This window comes from Mobula birostris, chromosome 4 (genome assembly GCF_030028105.1).
Source record: "Mobula birostris isolate sMobBir1 chromosome 4, sMobBir1.hap1, whole genome shotgun sequence".
Lineage (NCBI taxonomy): Eukaryota > Metazoa > Chordata > Chondrichthyes > Myliobatiformes > Myliobatidae > Mobula > Mobula birostris.
In genome coordinates, this window is record NC_092373.1 from 27,435,649 (window position 1) to 27,456,678 (window position 21,030).

The 21,030-nt window shown below is 41.9% G+C and overlaps 1 protein-coding gene across 1 annotated transcript in view; it reads right to left on the minus strand.

Moving 5' to 3' along the window:
- pid1 (phosphotyrosine interaction domain containing 1) overlaps nucleotides 1-21,030 on the minus strand; it is a 145,789-nt gene that overhangs the window by 70,993 nt on the left and 53,766 nt on the right. Inside the window, exon 2 of the mRNA XM_072255046.1 lies at nucleotides 14,909-15,055. Within this exon, the coding sequence (XP_072111147.1) occupies nucleotides 14,909-15,055 (147 nt within the window). The remainder of the gene's footprint in view (nucleotides 1-14,908; nucleotides 15,056-21,030) is intronic.

Sequence of the window (21,030 nt, forward strand, 5' to 3'; positions counted from 1 at the left end):
TGCCAGTCTAAATATTTAATGGTAGTAGCAAAAATTTACTACCAGAGTACATACATGTCACCACATACAATGCTGAGATTCATTTCCTGTGGCTATACTTAGCAAATCGAGAGAATAGTAGCTGTAAACGGTAAACACCAGGAACTGTTAAGTATAAACAAACTGTGCAAATACAGATATAAGTAAATAAGATTAAATAACGAGAGTGAAATGACAATATAACAGAGTCATTAAGTAAGTGTTTGTTCAAGAGCCTGATGGTTGAGGGGTTCTTGAACTTAGTGGTGCGAGTTCTGAGGCTCTTGTACCTGATGGCAGCAGTGAGAAAGGAGCATGGCCTGGGTGGTGAGGATCTTTGATGATGGATGATGGATCTACATGAAACATGTAGAAGTGCTCAATGGTTAGGAGGGTTTTACCCGTGATGTAGTGGGCTGAAAAACCTTTTGTAGGATTTTCCGCTGAAAGGCATCGGTTATTTCCATACCAGGCCATAAAGCACATCGGCACACTTTCCACCACATTTCTATAGAGCTTTGCCAAGGTTTTCAATGATGTGCTGAATCTCCGCAGACTCCTGAGGAAGTAGAGGTGCTGTCATGATTTCTTCACAATTCTATTGATATGATGGATCCAGGACAGGTCCTCTGAAATAGTGACACCTGGGAATTTAAAGTTACTGATCCTCTCCGCCTCTGATTCTCCGATGATCACTGGCTCGTGGACTTCTGATTTCCCTCTCCTGAAGTCTACGAGCAATTCCTTGGTCTTATTGACATTGAGAGGTTGTTGTTATTACACTATTCAGCCAAGTTTTCAATCTCCCTCCTGTATGCTGATTCATAATCCCCTTAGATATGGCCCACAACAGTGGTGTCATCAGCAAACTTGTATCTTGCGTTGGGGCTGTACTTAGCCACACAGTCATAGGTGTAGAGTGGGTAGAGCAGGGGGCTAAGCACACATCCCTGCAGTACATCTAGGCTGACAGAGATCGTGGAGGAGATATTTCTGCCAATCTGAACTGACTGGAGTCTGCAAGTGAGGAAATCTAGGATCCATTGCACAAGGGGGTATTGAAGCCCAGGTCTTTGAGTTTACTGATTAGTTTTGAGGGGAGATGGTGTTAAATGCCGAGCATAAAGAGCATCCTGATGTATGTATCTTTGCTGTCCAGGGTTGTGTGAAGAGCCAACGAGATAGCATCTGCTATAGACTGTTGCTTCAGTAGGCAAATTGGAGCAGATCCAAGATCCAAGTCACCATTCAGACAGGAGCCGACATGCTTCAACACCAGCCTCTCAAAACACTTAATTACTGTGCATGTATGTGCCACTGGCTGATAGTCATTTATACAGGTTACCACACCCTATGATTGAAGCTGCTGGGTCCCACACACTGCCAGAGTGAGAGGTTGAAGATATCCATGAATACACCTGCCAGTTGCTCAGCACAGGTCTTCAGTACTTGGACAGGACTCAGTCCTGACTGGGTGCTTTCCTTGGATTCACTCTTTTGAAGGCAGCCCACATGCCATCTTCTGACACTGAGAACATGGGATCGTTGGGAAACATGGGGGTGCATGATGGTTCCTCCCTGTTCTGGTGATCAAAGTGAGCTTAGGAGGCATTGAGCTCATCTGGAAGCAAAGCTCTGCTGTCCCCTGTGTCGCCTTGTAGGAGGTTTTGGCATTCAAACCCTGCCACAGCTGTCGAGCATCCCTCGTTGATTCCAATCTTGTCTGGAATCTCCACTTTGCCCAAAGGATGGATTTCCAGATATCATACCTGCACTCCTTGTGGCATTCTTGATCTCCAGACTTGAATGTCTCTGATCTTAGACAAATTGGAAGAATGGGCAAAAAAGTGGCAGATGGAATACAGTGTTGGAAAATGTATGCTAATGCATTTTGGTAAAAGGAATAGTGCAGACTGTTATCTAAGTGGGGAGAAGGTTCAAATATTAGAGGTGCAGAGGGATTTGGGAGTCCTTGTGTAAGACTCCCAGAAGGTTAATTTACAGGTTGGGTCTGTAGTAAAGAAGGCAAATGTAATGCTGACATTTACTTTAAGGAGAATAGAATATAAAAGCAAAGAGATAATACTGAGCCTTTCTAAGACACTAATCAGGCTGCACTTGGAGTATTGTCAACAGTTTTGGGCTCCATTGGAGAGAGTCCGAGGAGGTTCATGAGGATGATTCTGGGAATGAGGGTGTTAATACCTGAGCAGCGTTTGGCAGCTTTGGGCCGATACTCACTGGAATTTAGAAGAATGGGGGGGGGGGAATCTCATTAAAACCTACCAAATGTTGAAAGGATTGGATAGGATGGATGTGGAGAGGATGTTTCCTATGGTGGGAGTATCCAGAACTAGAGGGTACAGCCTCAAAATTGAGGGGTGACCTTTTAGAACAGAGGTAAGGAGGAACTGTTTTAGCTATAGAGTAGTAAATCTGTGGAATATTCTGCCACAGACTGCAGTGGAGGCCAAGTCCGTGCATATGTTTGAGGCGGAAGTTGATCGTTTCCTGATTGGCCAGGGCATGAAAGGATATGGTGAGAAGGCAGATGTATGGGGTTGAGCGGGATCCAGGACCAGCCATGATGGAATAGCGGAGCAGATTTGACAGGCTGAATGGCCTAATTCTGCTCCTATATCTTATGGTCTTATGGTCGGGCATCATCCTTGCACCATCAGCCCATCAGTGATGTGCAGCACACATCATTGACAAAGTAGCTAGAGGGTGTAGATTTAAGGTGAGGGGGAGGAGATTTGAAGAGAATCGGAGAGGCATGTTCTTCACACCAACAGCAGTGGGCATATGGAATGAGCTGTAAGCACAATAACAATGTTTAAGAGATATTTGCACAGATGCAATGGATAGGGAATGTTTAACGGGACATGGGCTAGATGCAGGCAGATGGGCCAATGTGGTTGGCAAGTATGGGTTGGGCTGAAGGGTTTGTTTCTTGCTGTATATCTATATGACTCTGTGATTCTGTGATAAGATAGTAATTTGCTAAGGCTTCTTTAGTAGTTCTTCCTAGGATGGTGAAATCTACAATACCTTCAGAAGGAAAAGGCCGGTCAGGTTAAAGGAACACAATTACCTGCACATTCCTCTCCAGGTCACACAGCATTCTTGACGATATATTTCTGTTCCTTCCTAATTTCTAGAACTCCCCACCTAACCACACTGTGGGAGCACCCTCAGCAGCAGTTTGAAAGAGAGCTCATTGCCATCTTCTCAGGTGCAGTTAGAAGTGGGCATTAAATATTGATCTTTTTTTGTGAGTAAAAAGTGGATCCTGACAAAGAAATATGTTAATCACCAACCTTTGTGAGGACCCCATGTGAATGCTGTAAATGTACATCTGCCAAAAGCGGAATTTCCCAGTAGCCAACAACTGTAATTCCTATCCTTATTCCTGTTCTGACATGTTGGTCTATGGCCTCCTCTTCTGTCATGATGACGCCACTTTCAAATGTGGAGGAACAGCACCTCATTTCTGTCTAGGTCACTTCAAAGCAATGGCATGAACATTAATTTCTCTTCAGTTTTTTTTTCTTTTCTTTCCCCCTCCCCCTTCCTTCTTCTTCTATACCCCGCCATAGCCTCTTACCTCTACCCTTCTCCTGCCTATCACCTCCCCCTGAGTCCCTTTCTCCTATGGTCCACTCTCCTTTCCTATCAAATTCCTTTCTGTCCAGCGGCTTTACTGTTCCTACCCACCTGGCATCACCTATCACCTTATAGCTAGCCTCATTCCACTCCCCCCACCTTTTTATTTTGGCATCTTCCCCTTCCTTCTCAGTTCTGAAGAAGAGTCTTGGACCGAAACGTCGACTGTTTATTCATTTCCATAGATGCTGCCCGACCTGCTGAGTATCTCCAGCATTTTGTGTGTGTTACTCTGGATTAAATATACTGTATATTGTTCTCAAGTATCTGTTCTTTTTTGTTTCTAAAATTAAACCACAGTACATTGATATTTATTTTTATTTTATATATAAAAATCTAAATCTAAAACCCCCCAAAAAACTTTCCAGGAACCTTAAGATCACCAAGAAATTTGAAAAAAACCCAAGCAAACTCGTAGTGAGCTTTGTTCAGAGGTCTATAGAGAGTGTAGGGCTGCAAAGGATTAAATGTTTCACACTCATGTTGATTAGTATTAATTAAATTCTATAATTATGCACCATGATTTCACATACAGACTGAATCTCACTTTTCCATATCACTTAGAAACTAATTATAATGATGATAAATTTGCTGATTTCTTTGTTGTTTAATTGGATTTAGATACACCCTGAAAGGCAATGGTTGATGATACCGACAAAGTGGGCATGGGACTTTTGAATGAGAAGCCAAATTGTTTTGGTAAAGGAGGATCTAAAGGGTGTGTTGAGAACCATGAAACATATATTAAGCATCAGTGCACATCGTAGGAATTATGCTTTGATAAATCATTATATAGTTGGCAAATAGCCAACCCTAATTGTGTCAACAGGTAGTTGCTGAGGTGTGGATCAGCGAAAAAAAAAATGATGACCTAAAACCTCCAGGCCAGCAGTTACTTATTATCTATCCTTGCAAATTTTGGATGTTGACATGGCTAGCATAGATACTTGTCATTCATCCAATTTTCTTTTCCTTTGGAAACCTTGAATGATTTGGAGCAAAAGAAAAGTTGGACAAGGTACAAATACTGCTGAAAACAGACATATACCAATTACCCTAGGAGCTCCTTTGATGCCAACAAGTTTTAGGACAATCCTTCCAAAAACCAATTTTCTACCTTTATGTTATAGTATATTTAGCTGAATAAAATGTTAAGTTGCATAACCGTAAATGAGAATGCAATTGGGACTAGTGAACTTGTCTCCAGAGCGGATGGCAATGACTCACTGTATGTTTGTTTTATTTTAATGTGGTATCAATTAAGCCACTAGCTTGCTGGTTTGCTTTATCACATCATACATCACTTAGTAGACAAACTGCACGAGTGGAAGTAAGAATAAACGTAACATTAGAGTAGAGAGTAAGTTAGTAAGAATAAAAGTAAGATTAGAGTAGGGATTTTAGCTTGTTTGCAATCAAACAGAACATACTGGATATACTTATCCAGTCAGTCAACAACTCTGGAGAGAAAAATAGAGGGTTAAGTCATCCAAACCAGTAAAAGTTAAAATAACCAATCAGATAATGTGGGGTGGGAAGAACAGGTCATGCTCCCTTCCTGTTAAAAATTATTTTATCTCTATTTCTTCTGCAGTTCAGATGCAAGCATATTGACCTGAAATGTTAACTATATTTGCATCCCTACAGATGGAGTCTGAATGCTTCCAGTACTTTATTGATTTTTTTATTCCAGGCACGCAATCTCTGCAATATGCCCTTTTTTCCCGTTTTCAATCGCGTGTCTCCTTTCATTTTCGTGTAGGGCCATTCATGCCACATTTCCCTTTTAGAGACAATAGAGATTTAAAATGATCTAGCACAGCAGCATGAAAAAGGCATTGAAGGAAATGGGATGTTCCCAGATTCCTACTCGTTCTGCATTGTTTGGCTGCAGGGGAGCTTGGTGTGGGATTAGCTCAGATTTTGCAGCCTCACCTTGGCGCACTGGGCTACCTGGTTGCCTTGTGTCATCAGTTAGGAGGAGAAGAAAAGAGAACAGTCTAAATGTTCAATGTATCAGGAGTTTGCAAATAGCTGAGAGGAGGGCAGTGGTGCAGCTGGGGATGCGGTCTCCATGGAGATAAATTGCTGAGATGATTTGCAGTGGGGCAAACCTCTGGAAGGTAGCGGTTGCCTCAGGAGCAAAGGATCTGACTGGCCACCTGGGAGAACCATTCAACAAATCTGCTCCTGAGCAAAGTAGAAGCAGCTGTTACCCACTGAAAATGGTTCATTGAATGTTGCCTGTATTCTCAGAGGCAAATTAATCTGAAGTGTCCAGAGTTCTGGATGATTGTGGCGAGTCCTTTTGTGCAACCTCTATTTAAACTGTGGCTGACCATAGTTGCCATTTTGCAGCACTCCATTCCTACCAATGCACACATACATGTGCACACGCCTGCACACATTCACAAGCTAACATGCACGTTTCATGTTGCTTATAGTTTCTCAGAGTATAGTATTCTCAGGAATGGAATCCACAGAGAATCATCCCAGTGAACAGACTTACTGTTTAATGAACTTCTTAGCATACCTGGAGATGTTACTGTTTAAATGGACAATGCCATTTGAAGGAACATCTATGGATTTAAACCTCCAGAACTGTTGAGTTGTTCATTGCAATCTAAAGGGTCCCAATCCAATCATCTTCATCTCACTCTATCACCAAGTCCTTCTTATTCCTTTTTCTTTCATTTACCTGACTTTCTTCTTAAATCAGGTTCATCAAAACCAGATGTAAGATCCTAAACAGGTTCCGATGGAACTAGTGAGGTGTGGGGAAGAAGTGTTGGTGTAGAACAACATGAAACATTAACTTTATTTCCCCTGCAGATGCTGCCGGTCATGTTGATAATTCCAACATTACCTGTCTTTATTTCAAATTTCCAGCATCTCTAATGACTTGTCTTTGATCCCTTTAAAAAGACTTCTGCTGAGCTGATGCCTTTAACTGCTCTATGCGCAGTGAATTTCACATTCTCATCATTCTGCTGATACAGAAGTGCATATATTGTGCTATAATTCCCTCACGTACCAGATTTAGATTTGAATTTACGTATATTCCCTCCATATGTGAAACGTTTAAAACTCCCCAGGGCCATTCTAGTAATGGTAGCATATTAGAAAATCACAGGTACACCGCTTGGAATTAAATGCAGATTTGCCTTGAAATTGGTTTGTTGCCTGTAACCCCAGGTGAAATCAGGCCAGTAATGAAATTAAACTTCTGCACTTGCACCTTTGTTCCACAGGTGTTTCCCAGAGTAGGTTGCACATACAATTCCGGTGGAGCCATTAGGAAGGCAACTCTTGCGAGTAGCTCCGATGGAAATTATCAAATATTCCTGTTTATGATTGCTACAGTTGAAATCCACAGCTACAGCCATGGACAATACATTAAGCTACATTGTTTTAAGGTGTTTAAAAAGTCTATTGGTCCTATTTATTTAATTTAACTTCTTAAATATGAATATATACTTCTTACTATAATTTATAGTTTTTATTGCTTTGTATGCAATGTACTGCTGCTGCACAGCAAAAATCTTCACGACATATGCCTGTGATATTAAACCTGATTTTGATTCTGATGGTATTGCTGTTCGCACAAGGCCCACCTTCCCACATACTTACCGAAAGCTCAGCTCTCCTACTTCAGTGGAATAGTTGTCAATGTCATCTGGATTTCTCACTATTTCAAAGGGACCTTCTAAGAGACGTAACTGAGATGTCCACAAATGACCTCTAGCTGCTGAGGAACTAATTCAGTGGGTACCTCATCAGTGTTAGTGCTGTCAGTACTGCTGTTGGAGGCTTTGTTATCAACATAGATGGTACTGGCTGATAGATGTACTGGCAGGAAAGTGGCTAACTCAGTCAGTACAAATGGATTAGCAATATTAACACAATGCTAACAAATTCAATTTATTATTGATCAGGATACTGATATCCCTAGTTCTAGAATCTCAAACTTGGAAAAATTCTTTCAGCGTTTATCCTGTCTTCTCCCCTAAAGTATAATGTTTCGAGCTGGACAACATCTGGTAATTTCTTTCCCCTCTCTCCCTTGTCACTCTTTCTATTCTCCATTCTGGTTCCCCTCTCACCCCTTCTCCTCATCTCTCTCTGGTGCCCTCCTCCTTCCCTTTCTTCCAAGGTCCACCACCCTCTCCTATCAGGTTCCTTCTTCTTCAGCCTTTTATCTCTTCCACCTATTGCCTCCCAGCTTCTTACTTCAGTCCCTCCTCCCCCAACCAATCACCTTCCACCTCACCTGTTTTTAACCTATCATCTGCTAGCTTGTACTCTTGCCTTCCCCCAATCTACTTTTCTGGCTTCTGCCCCCCACCCCCCCCAGCCCCAGCTTCTCAGTCCTGATTGAGGCAGCACTGTAGCGGGGTGGTTAACGTACTGTTACTACAGCGCTAATGACTGGGTTCAGTTCCTCCACTGTCTGCTCTCTCCAAGTCTCCTTTGGGTTACTCTCACATTCGAAAGACATACAGGTTAGTAGGTAAATTGGTCACATTGGTATATGTCGGCTCGTTGGGCCAGCCAGAAGGGCCAGTTACAATACTGTGTCTTTTAATAGTAAAATATTGATTTATGGTCTCAGCCCAAAACATCAACTGTTTATTTCCCTCTATAGATGCTGCCTGACTTGATGAGTTCCTTCAGCATTTTGTGTATGTTGCTCAAGACTTCTCGCATCTGTAGAATTTCTTGTGTTTATGTTTTTGACAATGATCCTTAAATTGTATTTTACGAAGGGGCATGTAGACTTCCTCGCTCTTGTTCTCCATAAAGCCCAGGATTCTGCATGTTTTTAATATCCTCACTGCCACTTTAGAACACATAGTGCAGGTATACAACTTGATCTCTATATTTGTGTACTCCGTTCAGAATTCTGTCCATAGTTTGTGTTCCCTCTTTCTTTTTTTGTCATCAAACTGTTACATTCCTCCACACTAAATTTCCTCAGTCACCTCTCTACCCATTCCCCCAACCTGTTTGTATTGTTGAGCCTCCTAGTAGCCTCCTCACAGTTCTCCACGTGTCAAGTTTTGCATCCTGTACAAGTTTAAAAACTGAACCTTTGACACCGCAAGTCTGAATCATTCTTATATATCTTAAGTAAAGCAGCAGGGTCTCCAACAATCCCTGGATAATTTCATTGCACACTTCCCTCCAGTTTGATAAATGGCCTCTCACTATAGTCTGTTTTCTGTTACACAGCCAGTTTTCTAACCATGCTCATACAGCCCATTTTTTCCCATGGCCTTCAGTCTTGATGACAAGCCAATTATGTGGTATCTTATCAAATATCTTTTGAAGGTTCATTTATACCACACTAACCACATTTCCCTCATTGAAATCTTCTGTTACTTCATCAAGAAACCATAATGTGAGTCAAATATGATTTGTCTTTAAAATAGACCTATTGTGGCTCTTTTTCCTAATCAGTCCACACGTGTCTAATCGTGCTTCTGATTATGATTTCCAGAACTATCACCACCACCAAGGTTAAACCAACCGGTCTGCAGTTACTGCATTTACAGTATGCCTACACCTGATGTGAACAATCGTGTAACATCGCCCGTCTTCCAGTCCTCAGGCACCACCCCTGAATCTATAGGACAGCATTAGTAAAATTTTATTGACTGTATCTCATCTGATTTGGAGAAGAAACCACCCCAATGGCTCAATGTTAAAAAATATTTGCATGAACTTTATGAACCATGGAATACCACCCTATCCAAACAAGGCAGTTAAAGTATTATGTACAAGAACACAGAGGGAGATAAGGTCAGGGTTAAGCCATTCAACCTCTAAAACTGGTTCTGTCATTCTGTTTCATGCCTCAGCATCAGTTATCTGCCCTTGCTGGGGGCAGATAACTGATGTTTTGTTGTCTGGGGGTTCCTCTCTCTGCGATGCTAAGGCTGTGAGATTGCCCCCGGCTGCTGTGCTCCATGTTTGCGAACTTGTGGCAATATAATGAACTGAATACCGAGGCTTTGGGCCTACTCTGGGCTGCTCCAGGGATTTGGATCGAAGGACTCAACTTGGGTTGGAATGCTGTTGTTGATTCTTTCTTCTATCGCTTCCATGAATAGTTTTATTTTTTTTCCCTCTCTCTTTCTCTGTGAGCACTGGAGGTTGGTCTTATTTTTTAAAAATTTGGTTCTTTCAGATTCCTTTGCTTTGTGACTACCTGTTAAGCAAACAAATCTCAAGGTTGTATAATCTATACATGTTGTTGATAATTAATGCACTTTGAATCTTTGAATTATTGATTCACACACCTTCCTGACAGAAGTTCATTGGTTTCAATCACAGAGGTTGTAACTGATGGAATTTGCATCATTTTAGGGAAAGAGTTCCAGATTTCCACAGCTGTTTGCATTATAAAAACTATTTTTCATTTTAAAGCAACAAAAAATTTAATGGAGGAACTGAGTGGGTCAAGGTGTATATGTCAGGGGGAAGGAATAGTTGACATTTCAAAACATCCTCACAGATGCTCCTTGGCCTGTGAGTTCCTCCAACAGATAGCTTGTTGCTCCAGATTTTTGCATTTACTTCTTGATTTTATATGTCAAGCTATAACTTTAAGACTCTTAAGGTAGAATCCCTCACCAAAGGAAGTAGATTCTTTGGAAACACAGAACATAGAACAGTACAGCAGAGGCCCTTCGGCCCACAATGTTGTGCCGACCCTCAAACCCTGCCTCCCATATACCAGTCCCCACCTTTAATTCCTCCATATACCTGTCTAGCAGTCTCTTAAACTTCACTAGTGTATCTGCCTCCACCACTGACTCAGGCAGTGCATTCCATGCACCAACCACTCTCTGAGTAAAAAACCTTCCTTTAATATCCCCCTTGAACTTCCCACCCCTTACTTTAAAGCCATGTCCTCTTGTATTGAGCAGCGGTGCCCTGGGGAAGAGGCGCTGGCTATCCACTCTATCTATTCCTCTTAATATCTTGTACACCTCTATCATGTCTCCTCTCATCCTCCTTCTCTCCAAAGAGTAAAGCCCTAGCTCCCTTAATCTCTGATCATAATGCATACTCTCTAAACCAGGCAGCATCCTGGTAAATCTCCTCTGTACCCTTTCCAATGCTTCCACATCCTTCCTATAGTGAGGTGACCAGAACTGGACACAGTACTCCAAGGGTGGCCTAACCAGAGTTTTATAGAGCTGCATCATTACATCGCGACTCTTAAACTCTATCCCTCGACTTATGAAAGCTAACACCCCATAAGCTTTCTTAACTACCCTATCTACCTGTGAGGCAACTTCCAGGGATCTGTGAACATGTACCCCCAGATCCCTCTGCTCCTCCACACTACCAAGTACCCTGCCATTACTTTGTACTCTGCCTTGGAGTTTGTCCTTCCAAAGCGTACCACCTCACACTTCTCCGGGTTGAACTCCATCTGTCACTTCGCAGCCCACTTCTGCATCCTATCAATGTCTCTCTGCGATCTTCGACAAGCCTCTACACTATCTACAACACCACTAACCTTTGTGTAAGGGCAACATGATATAATTTGTAACATTATAAGCAGTGGTTCAAAGGAAACCCTGTGTTATGGCCATTTGGATTTTGGAAATCTGCCTTTTCTTAACTCAGAATCACCTCACAAAAATTTGAGATTAGATTCTTGCTTACAGAATTTATTTGGGGGAAAAATAAAGAAATAAACAAGAACGTATAAGAAAAAATGAGTTTTGTTAATTTTTATTTTTAGTCACTCACTCCTGTGGGCCAATAAGATTTGGATGTGATGCCAAACACTCAATAGACTGAGGAACACATGAACAGATGTGTCAGAAGGCAGTGCTGCTGTGTTCTTCACCTGTGAAGCATTTTCTCCGATGTTGCCATGGCCAGCTCCCTAACATAATCTCCCAGCATTTCTTCCTCTTGTGTATGTGTGTGTGTGAGTGATAGAGAGGAATGGGGCTTGTTTTGCTACTGTAGTTTTGTTGCTTGTTGTGTTCTAAGTTGTTTGGCCAAGCATTTTAAGTATGCTATGTTGGCGCCGTAATGTGTTGCTCACAAACTTGCGGGTTGCTTCCATCATGTCATTGGGTGACCCCTTCGTCGAGATCCATCTATCAAAAGCGGATGTTTGCGGTGGCCAAATTTAAATTCTGATTCCCATTCCTGTTCAGACATGTTGGTTCACGACCTCCTCTTGTGCCACGATAAGGCCACCGTCAGGGTCAAGGAGCAATGACTTATTCCATCATGGTAGCCTCCAACCTGATGGCATGAACGTCGAATTCTCCTCCTGGTAAAAAAAATACCCCCCACCCCCTCTTTTTCTATTCCCCTCTCTGGCCCCTGACCTTTTCTCACCTGCCTATCACCTCTCCCTGGGTCCCATCCTCCTTCCCTTTCTCCCATGATCCACTCTCCCCTCCAATCCTTTACCCTCCCTACCTACCTGGCTTCTCCTATCACCCTTCTAACTTGTCCTCCTTGCCCTCCCCTTACCTTTTTATTCTGGCATCTTCCCCCTTCCTTTCCTGTCTCGGCCTCGGCCTGAAATGTTGACTGTTCATTTCCACAGATGCTCCCTGACTTCCTCCAGCATTTCGTGTGTGTTCCATTGTTAGGTTGTGGTTTTCACTGTATTTGTGATGTACATCTGATTAATAAATGAATCTGAAGTCTGAATAAGCAGTTATGCTTTAACCCATTAATACTGAACTCCTTTTCCCATAAATTCTGATCCTCCCTTTCCCTGATATCCCCACTTCCTAAATCCTTTTGTCATCCACGTTTCTTGTGCGTCAGAGAAAGTGCGTTACAGAAGTAGAGCATGGCAGTGCTGCACTCTGATATCTGTTCAAATATCCTTGAACTGGGGAGGGAGTGAAAAAGAAAGGGCTTGGCTCTGACTACTGACAATGTTGACGTGGTGATGTCACATCCAAATCTTGTGGCTCCACAGTTACGAAGTCACTAAAGATAAACATTGCCAAAAGTTGTAGGTTCTTTCTTACAGCCCCTGACCATGCCCAAGTCTGATGTAGTCCTCAGCTATTAAGTAATGTAGGTAATGTAGTGGGGCATTTTTCATTGCTAACATAATAGCTTAATCTGAGAGAAAAATATTCTGTAGGAATACATCTCCACTTATAACAAGGGGAAAAGGGGATCTGTGCTTTTGAAAATTGTGATTGGACAGTTTTCTAAGAATGAAACTCATAGAGTCATAGAAAAGTACAGCACAGAAACAGGCCCTTCAGCCCAACTAGTCCATGGCCTTTGATACCTTTACCGTCCACGTACCTACCCAAATCTCTCTTAAATGTTGAAATCCTGCTCGCATATACCACTTGTGCTGGCAGCTCATTCCCCCCAGAGTGAAGATGTTTCTCCTCAGGTTCCCCTTAAACCTTTCACCTTTCACCCTTAACCCATGATTTGTGGTTGCAGTCCCACCCAATCTCACTGGAAGCTACTTTGTCATGTGAAGGCCACCTGAACTCAGTTTAGGGTGAACAATGTTATCATGTGTCATGAGGTTCCTTTGGACAAGTTGTTATTTGCAAAGAAATTTAATCAAAACCTGAGTACAGTTGTAATGGAATGCAGGATTTGTTCCATGTGTTGTTCCATGTGTTCTTCCATGCTCCCAGACTTGAACAGTGACAACAGATTGCATGCGACAGAATTCTGAAGTCACCCACGATAGTGTTTGTGCGCATTTTCCATGTAAAATCCGGAAGTGCCAGGATAATCACTAACTTTTTGTTGGTGCAACGTTACAAAACAAATCTGATGAGACATGGTTTGGCAGCATCATTGTTAAGAATCAAAATTAAAAGGTCAATAAAGATGTTGTTGGAGGTCATTTTTAACTGCAATACCTGGCTGATAAACCTATAGAATGAATTTCTCACTGCGTTTACATCCCTTTTAGTGTCTCAATTATCAAAATTGTTAATTATCTCACGACATATGCCAGTGATATTAAACTTGATTCTGACCTAATTTGCATATTTTATAGCTTACTGAATTGATTAAAATAGCTTTTTATGAATATCTATATTTGGTATGAATAATTTTTTTCAATGTTGGGGAGGAGAGAGGGCTTGCACTTTTTTTCTTCCAATATGAGTACCTAACACTCCTCTCAGCAAGAATTTCTTGCTAGCTGCGTCTGGAACAAGTTTTAAGCCAAACTGCAGAAAAAAAGCACTTCTTGTTATATTTCACTTCCTCCCCAACCAGACACAAGACAAACAATGCAATGGTAATTTGCACAAAATATAAAACACCTGATTGTGATTGAATCGTATCAAAGTTGGCAGGACAAGAAGACTGATATAGAGTTACACACAGACTCGGTGAAAGGGGAACACAATAATCAACTAACACAATTATGCCATTTGTCCTAATGGCAGGGGAAAGGAGAATCATTTTAATATTATTTTCTAGTTCTGCTGTTACTCAATTAAAGTTCAGATCTGGGCGTCAATCCAAACATCCTAGGGGCTGCAGTCGTCCAGGAAGTCAACGTACCAATATCTTAAGAGCATTTAGTGACAAGACATTAAATATCTATCATTCCAGGAATACCCACTTCTAGAGAAAAAACAATGCAAATCATTATTTATCATTGAATGATATTAGTAGTCAAAGATTAACTCAATCAATTTGCATCAAAACTATATTCTAATTTTTGACATCTCTGCTAATTACTACATAGAGGGATTCATGCGAAACTTGTGATTTACACCATTCTGTTATGAGATTCCCTTCTGAGATCCCGAGGAAAGGTAGTCTGACTTCACTAAAGGAGATATTTTTTGAGTATCTGAATAATGCTGATATTTTGTATTTCAATATTTTTCAAACAATAGGAGCCACAGAGTTTAGTGGGAATGTCTTCAATCACATTTCTCTTCCTGAATAAAAATTTGCAGAGAACTTAAAAGCCAATGGATCAACTAATTTTATGTATGCAGCAGTCTGAGGTAATGTCTAAAGACTTAACCATTTACCTTTAGTAAGCTGAAGAGTAAAGTTGCTTGTGGCGAATACTGGCACCACATCCAGACAGTAAATGTTAACTGAGGTTAGGAAATAAATACACATTTTTGCCCCAGCCAGTGAGATATCCTCACAAATAAATAGCATATTGTTGCCCTCAAAAGCATCCTGTCAAGCAATTCCCTGAATGCAACTTGCGACTAACCTTGCGCTCTGTGTTATACTGGCTGTTCATCATAGGAGCTGTGGGAGACAATTCAATGGCTTCTGGTTCATGAAAGATGACGGTAGGTAGGGGTTCCTTCCGCAGAGTCAATACATTCAACTTTGTTTTCAGCATGGTCTGAAAGTGCTGGAAAGCAACAGAACCAGACAAACACAGTCAATGAGTAAATCATAAATACAGGAAATTCTGCAGATGCTGGAGTAATGCAAAATGCTTCAGTTACTCGAGCACTGGCGAGGCTACACCTGGAGAAATGAACACCCTTATTCATTGAAGAATGTTAGTGCTTGGAAGCAATTCAGAGAAGATTAGTCACCAGATTATTCCTCATATAGATACATTATCTTACAAGAAAAGGATGGACAGGCTAGGGTTATTTTGGCAGGAGTTTAGGAGAGAGATGTGACTTGATTGAAAATACAATACCCTCAATAGTCTTGACAAGTTCTGAGGAGGATATTCCTTCCTGTGGGAGGACCTAGATATAGGGGACCACTGTTTAAAAATAAGTGGCTGCTATTTCGAAGCTTAAAGTAAATTTATCATCGGTACATATATGTCACAATATACAACCCTGAGAGTCTGTTTCTGGAGGGGATACTCAGAAAATCCAAGAACCATAATGGAATAGTGAAAGACAGCACCAAAGGGGTGGATAAATAACCAATGTGAAAAAACAGAGAAATAAAGTGGTTTTTTTTTCACTCAATGGGGCGTGAGAATTTTGCGACAAAGGGTGGTGGAAACAGAAACTTTGATTATTTTTAAGGTAGAGTGATATTGACAGTTGATGAATAAGGGAGTGAAAGGTTAATGGGAAAAGATGGAAATGAGAATGCAGTCAGATGAGGCATAATTTTACTCAAAGACAGGGTAGGTTTAGGGGGCCTTCTCTTGCTTCTAATTCATACACATCAGTGGAGAATGATATCATTTGAAGAAATAACTTTGTCAATTGCATCCTGTCAGTCTATGGGTCAAAGCAGCTATGAATCCTTGAAGTATCTTTAAAAAAAAAGGGTCCTGCAGTTATATGCACTAATGGTGTATAAGAATACTTGTAAATTCAAAAGTTTTTATTTTGTCTTACATGCTCCTATTAGATCTCAACTGTAAATTCCGCAAGATTTTAATTCCCTTGAGTATAAAATTTCCCTGGTATACTTTGAAACAAGTTGCATTGCACAATGCTGAGTCTGTGAAGTCTGAAAAAAGAATATTATAAAAACATATGGGGCCACAAGGCAGTCCTAAATGTACAATTTTCTTCAAGTTAAATCAAAAGTTTTGTTTGGAAGCCAATATTTTATGAACTTCTGGTGCCTTTCACAAGCAGAAAACTTTTGAAATCAGCAAGCCAACAGTGGATGAAAGCTACAAAGAGTTAAAACAGCACCATTTCATCAGTGTCCACATTAGAAATGTTTACCAGCTGTCTAAGGAATTTTAACCGCCAGCATATTCAACTCAAGATGTCTTTGTAAAACAAATATACAAACTTTAAAAAACATAAAATAACAAAAAAAAATACACGAGCTCTCCACTGTGTAAATGTCTGAACTAGATGTATTGGGAAGTCTGAAGTGAAAATCCAACAGTATACTTTGCATAACAGTGCTAGGGGGCTTTTTTTATATATAGCAAAGTGGGTTAAATTGCTGTTCTTTCACATTTTGGGAAGTAATTTAAAATAGTCTATAGAAAGACTGGTTTGATGTTATTTATGTTGAAACACTTGCAACCTAGACTCCTACAGCTCAGAATTCTTCATAATTCATAATTCATATTATTGACAAAATCTTCATTAATATCATGACATTGCATAATGTTAACATTGAAGAGGGGTGAAATTTAGATGTGACAGGTACATAGTACTTAGGCTGGGAACAGTTTGGAGTCTATATAGCTGACGCAGATCATCAAACTATCATGGAGTAACAAAGCTTTATTCTTTCTTGGAATGTGCTTTCTCTTGGCCAGGCTACATTTGATATTGATATTGGATCCAAATCTCATTTCCTTGCTAAAGTGAACACATGAGTGCATTAACTGTGCTGAAATTAACAGCTAGCTCATGGAAGTGGAAAAATTGTGAATCGAAGAATGGATCCTGAAAATTCACTTTAATTATGAATCAAAATCACAATACTCTTGATGCACAAGATATCTGAAATAATGATCAAATATTTAATGTCACTTATAGAGTTAAAAGCTGTCATTCCAAGAGTAGAGTACACTGTTATGTAGAATGTCTCAATGACAAATGGGAAAATCTTTCTTCAATGGCCTATTAGCTAAGTGTCTATTTGCCTGTGTAATGAAATGTCAGAGAGGTCACTTTGCTGGAGTTGATCTCCCCCATCAAGTACAATGTGGGAGGATTGGCTGGGCAGGGTGAACATTTTCTCAAAGTGAACAGCACTGATATGTCAGGAAATGTAGGGGAGGCTTGACCCAAATGCAGAGCGAGGGAGGGGGTGACTTAGCGGTGAGTGATCTCTTTAATAATGAAGTGCAAAATAACAGGCCATGAGTGACCACAAAGCAAGAGAGAATGGATACTTAATATGACAAGGTAACTGAAGGTTAGGAGCAACTGTTTGAGGCTAACTGGTTTGATGGGTGAACAAGGACAGTGGATGTGGGCTGGGTTTAAATAGGCTGCAGGTGACGAGTTGGAAACGAGTGGCAGGTGACTCCTATTAGCTAGATGGAGACTGGGAGGAGCCTGCCTGTGCAGGCCTGACAGAACCCCAGCCCTACAGCTGGCCCAAGGTGATCCAGATGAGTCCAGTGGAACACCTCAAGTGATGGACTCAACGTGTAACTGGACAGCACCCAAGATGTCACCTTCAGACCGTACTTTTCTGAGTCAACCAGGAGCAGCACACCACATCCATGACAATGTGAACCCATCAACCAAGGAACCACGTAGACTGGACCGTCTCCCACCATCCTTGGTTCTGAAGGTGCAAGCTCAGGTGGGTTGAGTGGTCCTTGGACAACAAGGGCCCCGGCAGATTGGACCTCCCCCATTGGCTCCTCTGCAGAGAACAATGGGGATTGTTTTGAATGCGCTATCCATCAAGGGAGAGGGTAGCTGTTCCTAACAGTGATTTTGTTGAGTCCATGGTAGTCAGTGCAGGGACGGAGACCCCCATCTTTCTTTGTGACAAAGAAGAAACCTCCACTGGCTAGGGATTGGGAAGGGTGAATGAAGCCGTGCTATAACACATCGGTGATGTAGTCATTCATGGCTTGGGTTTCGGGAGGGGAGAGAGACAACAGATGACCTCGGGGAGGGGTGGTGCCCAGGGGGTGCTTGATCATGAGGTCGTGTGGTCTGTGAGGTGGCACGTGGTAGCATCAATTTTATTGAAGAAGGTGGCTAAGTCATAGTATTCCTGCGGGGGTTTGGTGAGGCTGAGGGATTTTCCCAACCCCACGGACTTACAGAGTGAAGTCAACTGAGGCTGAAGGCAGGTGGTCGGGCAAGTCGATCCCCAGCTCAGCAGTGAACCACGTGGCCAGGCAAAGTGAGGGTCATGAGTAAAGAACCAGGGGTAACCCAAGATAAGAGGAGAGTTAGGTGAGTTGATGGAGGAGTTTGTATGTAACTGTGTGGGTTGCCTCCGTCTGCTCCAGTTTCCTCCCACAGTCCAATGACATACCAGTGGTGCCATTTCCTGGACGCAGTGGGTGATCAGGTGATCTGCAGTTAGCGTACAAGTTGTTTCTCCACCGATGCTCACACTCCTGGGGAGGGGAGGTTTAAGGGAGCTCTCCCTAACTGCATGAGCTCTGGATGCATTGCTGATGAGTGAACTGCAACCAGAAATGGTTCTGGCGTTTTGGCTGGTGATATGGAGGGCCATTCTATAAGACATTAGTCAACACGGAGGGCCAGAAAGGTGAGGCTTTCGAGGTTGCTGGGCATGCCCTGGGAAGACAGCTCATTTTTCAAGTGCTCAGAGCGCCCATGATGGGAATGGGTCAGCAGCTCTTCCGCATTCCAGCCATACTCCACCCAGAGGATCCTGAATTCCACCATGTACTCCAGCACCGAGTGTGAGCCTTTATGCAGGCCAAGTATCTGATCAGCTGCCTCCCTTCCACTTCTCAGATGGTTGAAAACCTGGCACACCTCAGCAGTAAATTCCTCATATTTATTGCAGATGATGGTTTTATTGTCCCACTTAGCGGCGGCCCTAGTCATATCTTGCCCAGAATAGAGAGAAATGACAAAGGCAATCTTGGCTTGGTGCGTCAAATACAGAGACGACTGCAGCTCGAAGTGCAAGATGCACCGGGACAGGAAGTTGTGTTATCGGGTTGGGGATCTGTTGAAGTGTTCGGGGCTCTGAGGGAGGAGGTTGCCAGGTGCGGGGTTGCTTTATTGAGGGTGTTGAGCTGCCGGTGAATGATTTCGGGCTGCTACTAGATCGTGTGCTCACGTCAGCGGATGATTTCCTTTAGGCAAGCAAACTCTGCTGGGGCGATCACTGGTTCAACCATCTTGTCAGGATATGTAGAGGAGGCTTGACCCAAGCACAGAGCAGTGGAGACAAATTAGCAGTGAGCAATCATTTTAATAATAAACTGCAAAATAACAAGCCATGAAGGGCCATAAAGCAAGAGAGAATGAATTATTACATGACAAGGCAACAAGGTAACTGATGGGCAGGAGCAAATGGTACAGGCTGGCTGGTTTAATGGGTGAACAAGAACTGTGGGTGAGAGCTGGGTTTAAATAGGTTGCAGGTGAGGAGTTGGAAACGAGTGGCAAGTGACTCCTGTTAGCTGGGTGGAGACTGGGGGGTGCCTGCATGTGCAGATTGATAAGATGAAAGGGAGTAATGGACGAGTGTCACTGTTGGTTTTCTACTTTTGAAAAGTTCACCAAGGATATTGTATATTGTCCTTTATGAAGGCCTGAAGTGCAGAAGGATAAGAGGCCAGTAGCAGCAGTCCAATTGATTTTTACTGCAAAGACGTATAAAATATGTAAGTTCACTGATAAGCTGCTGGGAAATCACTTCTAAGCATGTGAATTTAAATTTATGATGCAACATTGAGAGTTGCAAGTGTACTTTCACCAATCACAGGCTTTCTCCCTTCATTATGAAGTTCAACATAAAAATATGAATGGTAGGATGCATGAAAATGTGGCAAAGGCCTCAGTATCAGCTAGTGCCCATTCAATTTCACATTGCTGGTATTTATTTCACCAGTCATGTCATTCCCCTGACTGGCTGCATCACCGTCTGGGATGGGGGGGTGGGGAGGGAGCTACTGCACAATATCGAATTAAGTTGCAGAAACTTATAAAACTAGTCAACTCTATCATGGGTACCAGCCTTTGTAGTATCCAAAACATCTTCAAGGAGTGGTGCCCTAGGAAGGTGGTGTCCATCATTAAGGACCCCCGTCTCCCAGGACATGCCCTCTTCACGTTGTTACTGTTGGAAAGGAGGTACAGCAGCCTGAAGGCACACACTCAGCGATTCAGGAACAGCTTTTTCCCCTCTGCCATCTGATTTCTAAATGGACAATGAACCCATTACTCACTTCTTTTTTATTTCTGTTGTTTTGCAGTACTTATTTTAACTTAACTACTGAATAGACATACATATACTTAACGTTAACTCAGTTTGTTCTCTATATTTATTTATCATGTATTTCATTGTACTGCTGCCATTAAGTTAACAAATTTCATGACATATGCCAGTGATATTAAACCTGATTCTGATTCTGAACAGAATGGAACATCAGCGCTCAAGTTTACACAGTGACTCCTCAAAGAACCAACTACAGAATATCAAACTCAGCCTTCGACTACAATGCAAGAAAACACATTCACATGGCATGTTAATGTGATGGGACACAGGCTTTTGTTCAGTAGTATAAAGAAACAGTTCCTCATTCCCATCAAAATGAGTTTAAGTCCCCACCTTCCATAGCTTGCCACTATGTTGGATTTGAAAGGATCGTGGATTTCTCATCACTATCCATTTTGCTAAAATTGAGAAGTTTGAGTGTTTAGTGACTGCTGTCGATTATGCTTGTGTTATACGTGGAGGGAGTAATTTGACTTACATCTA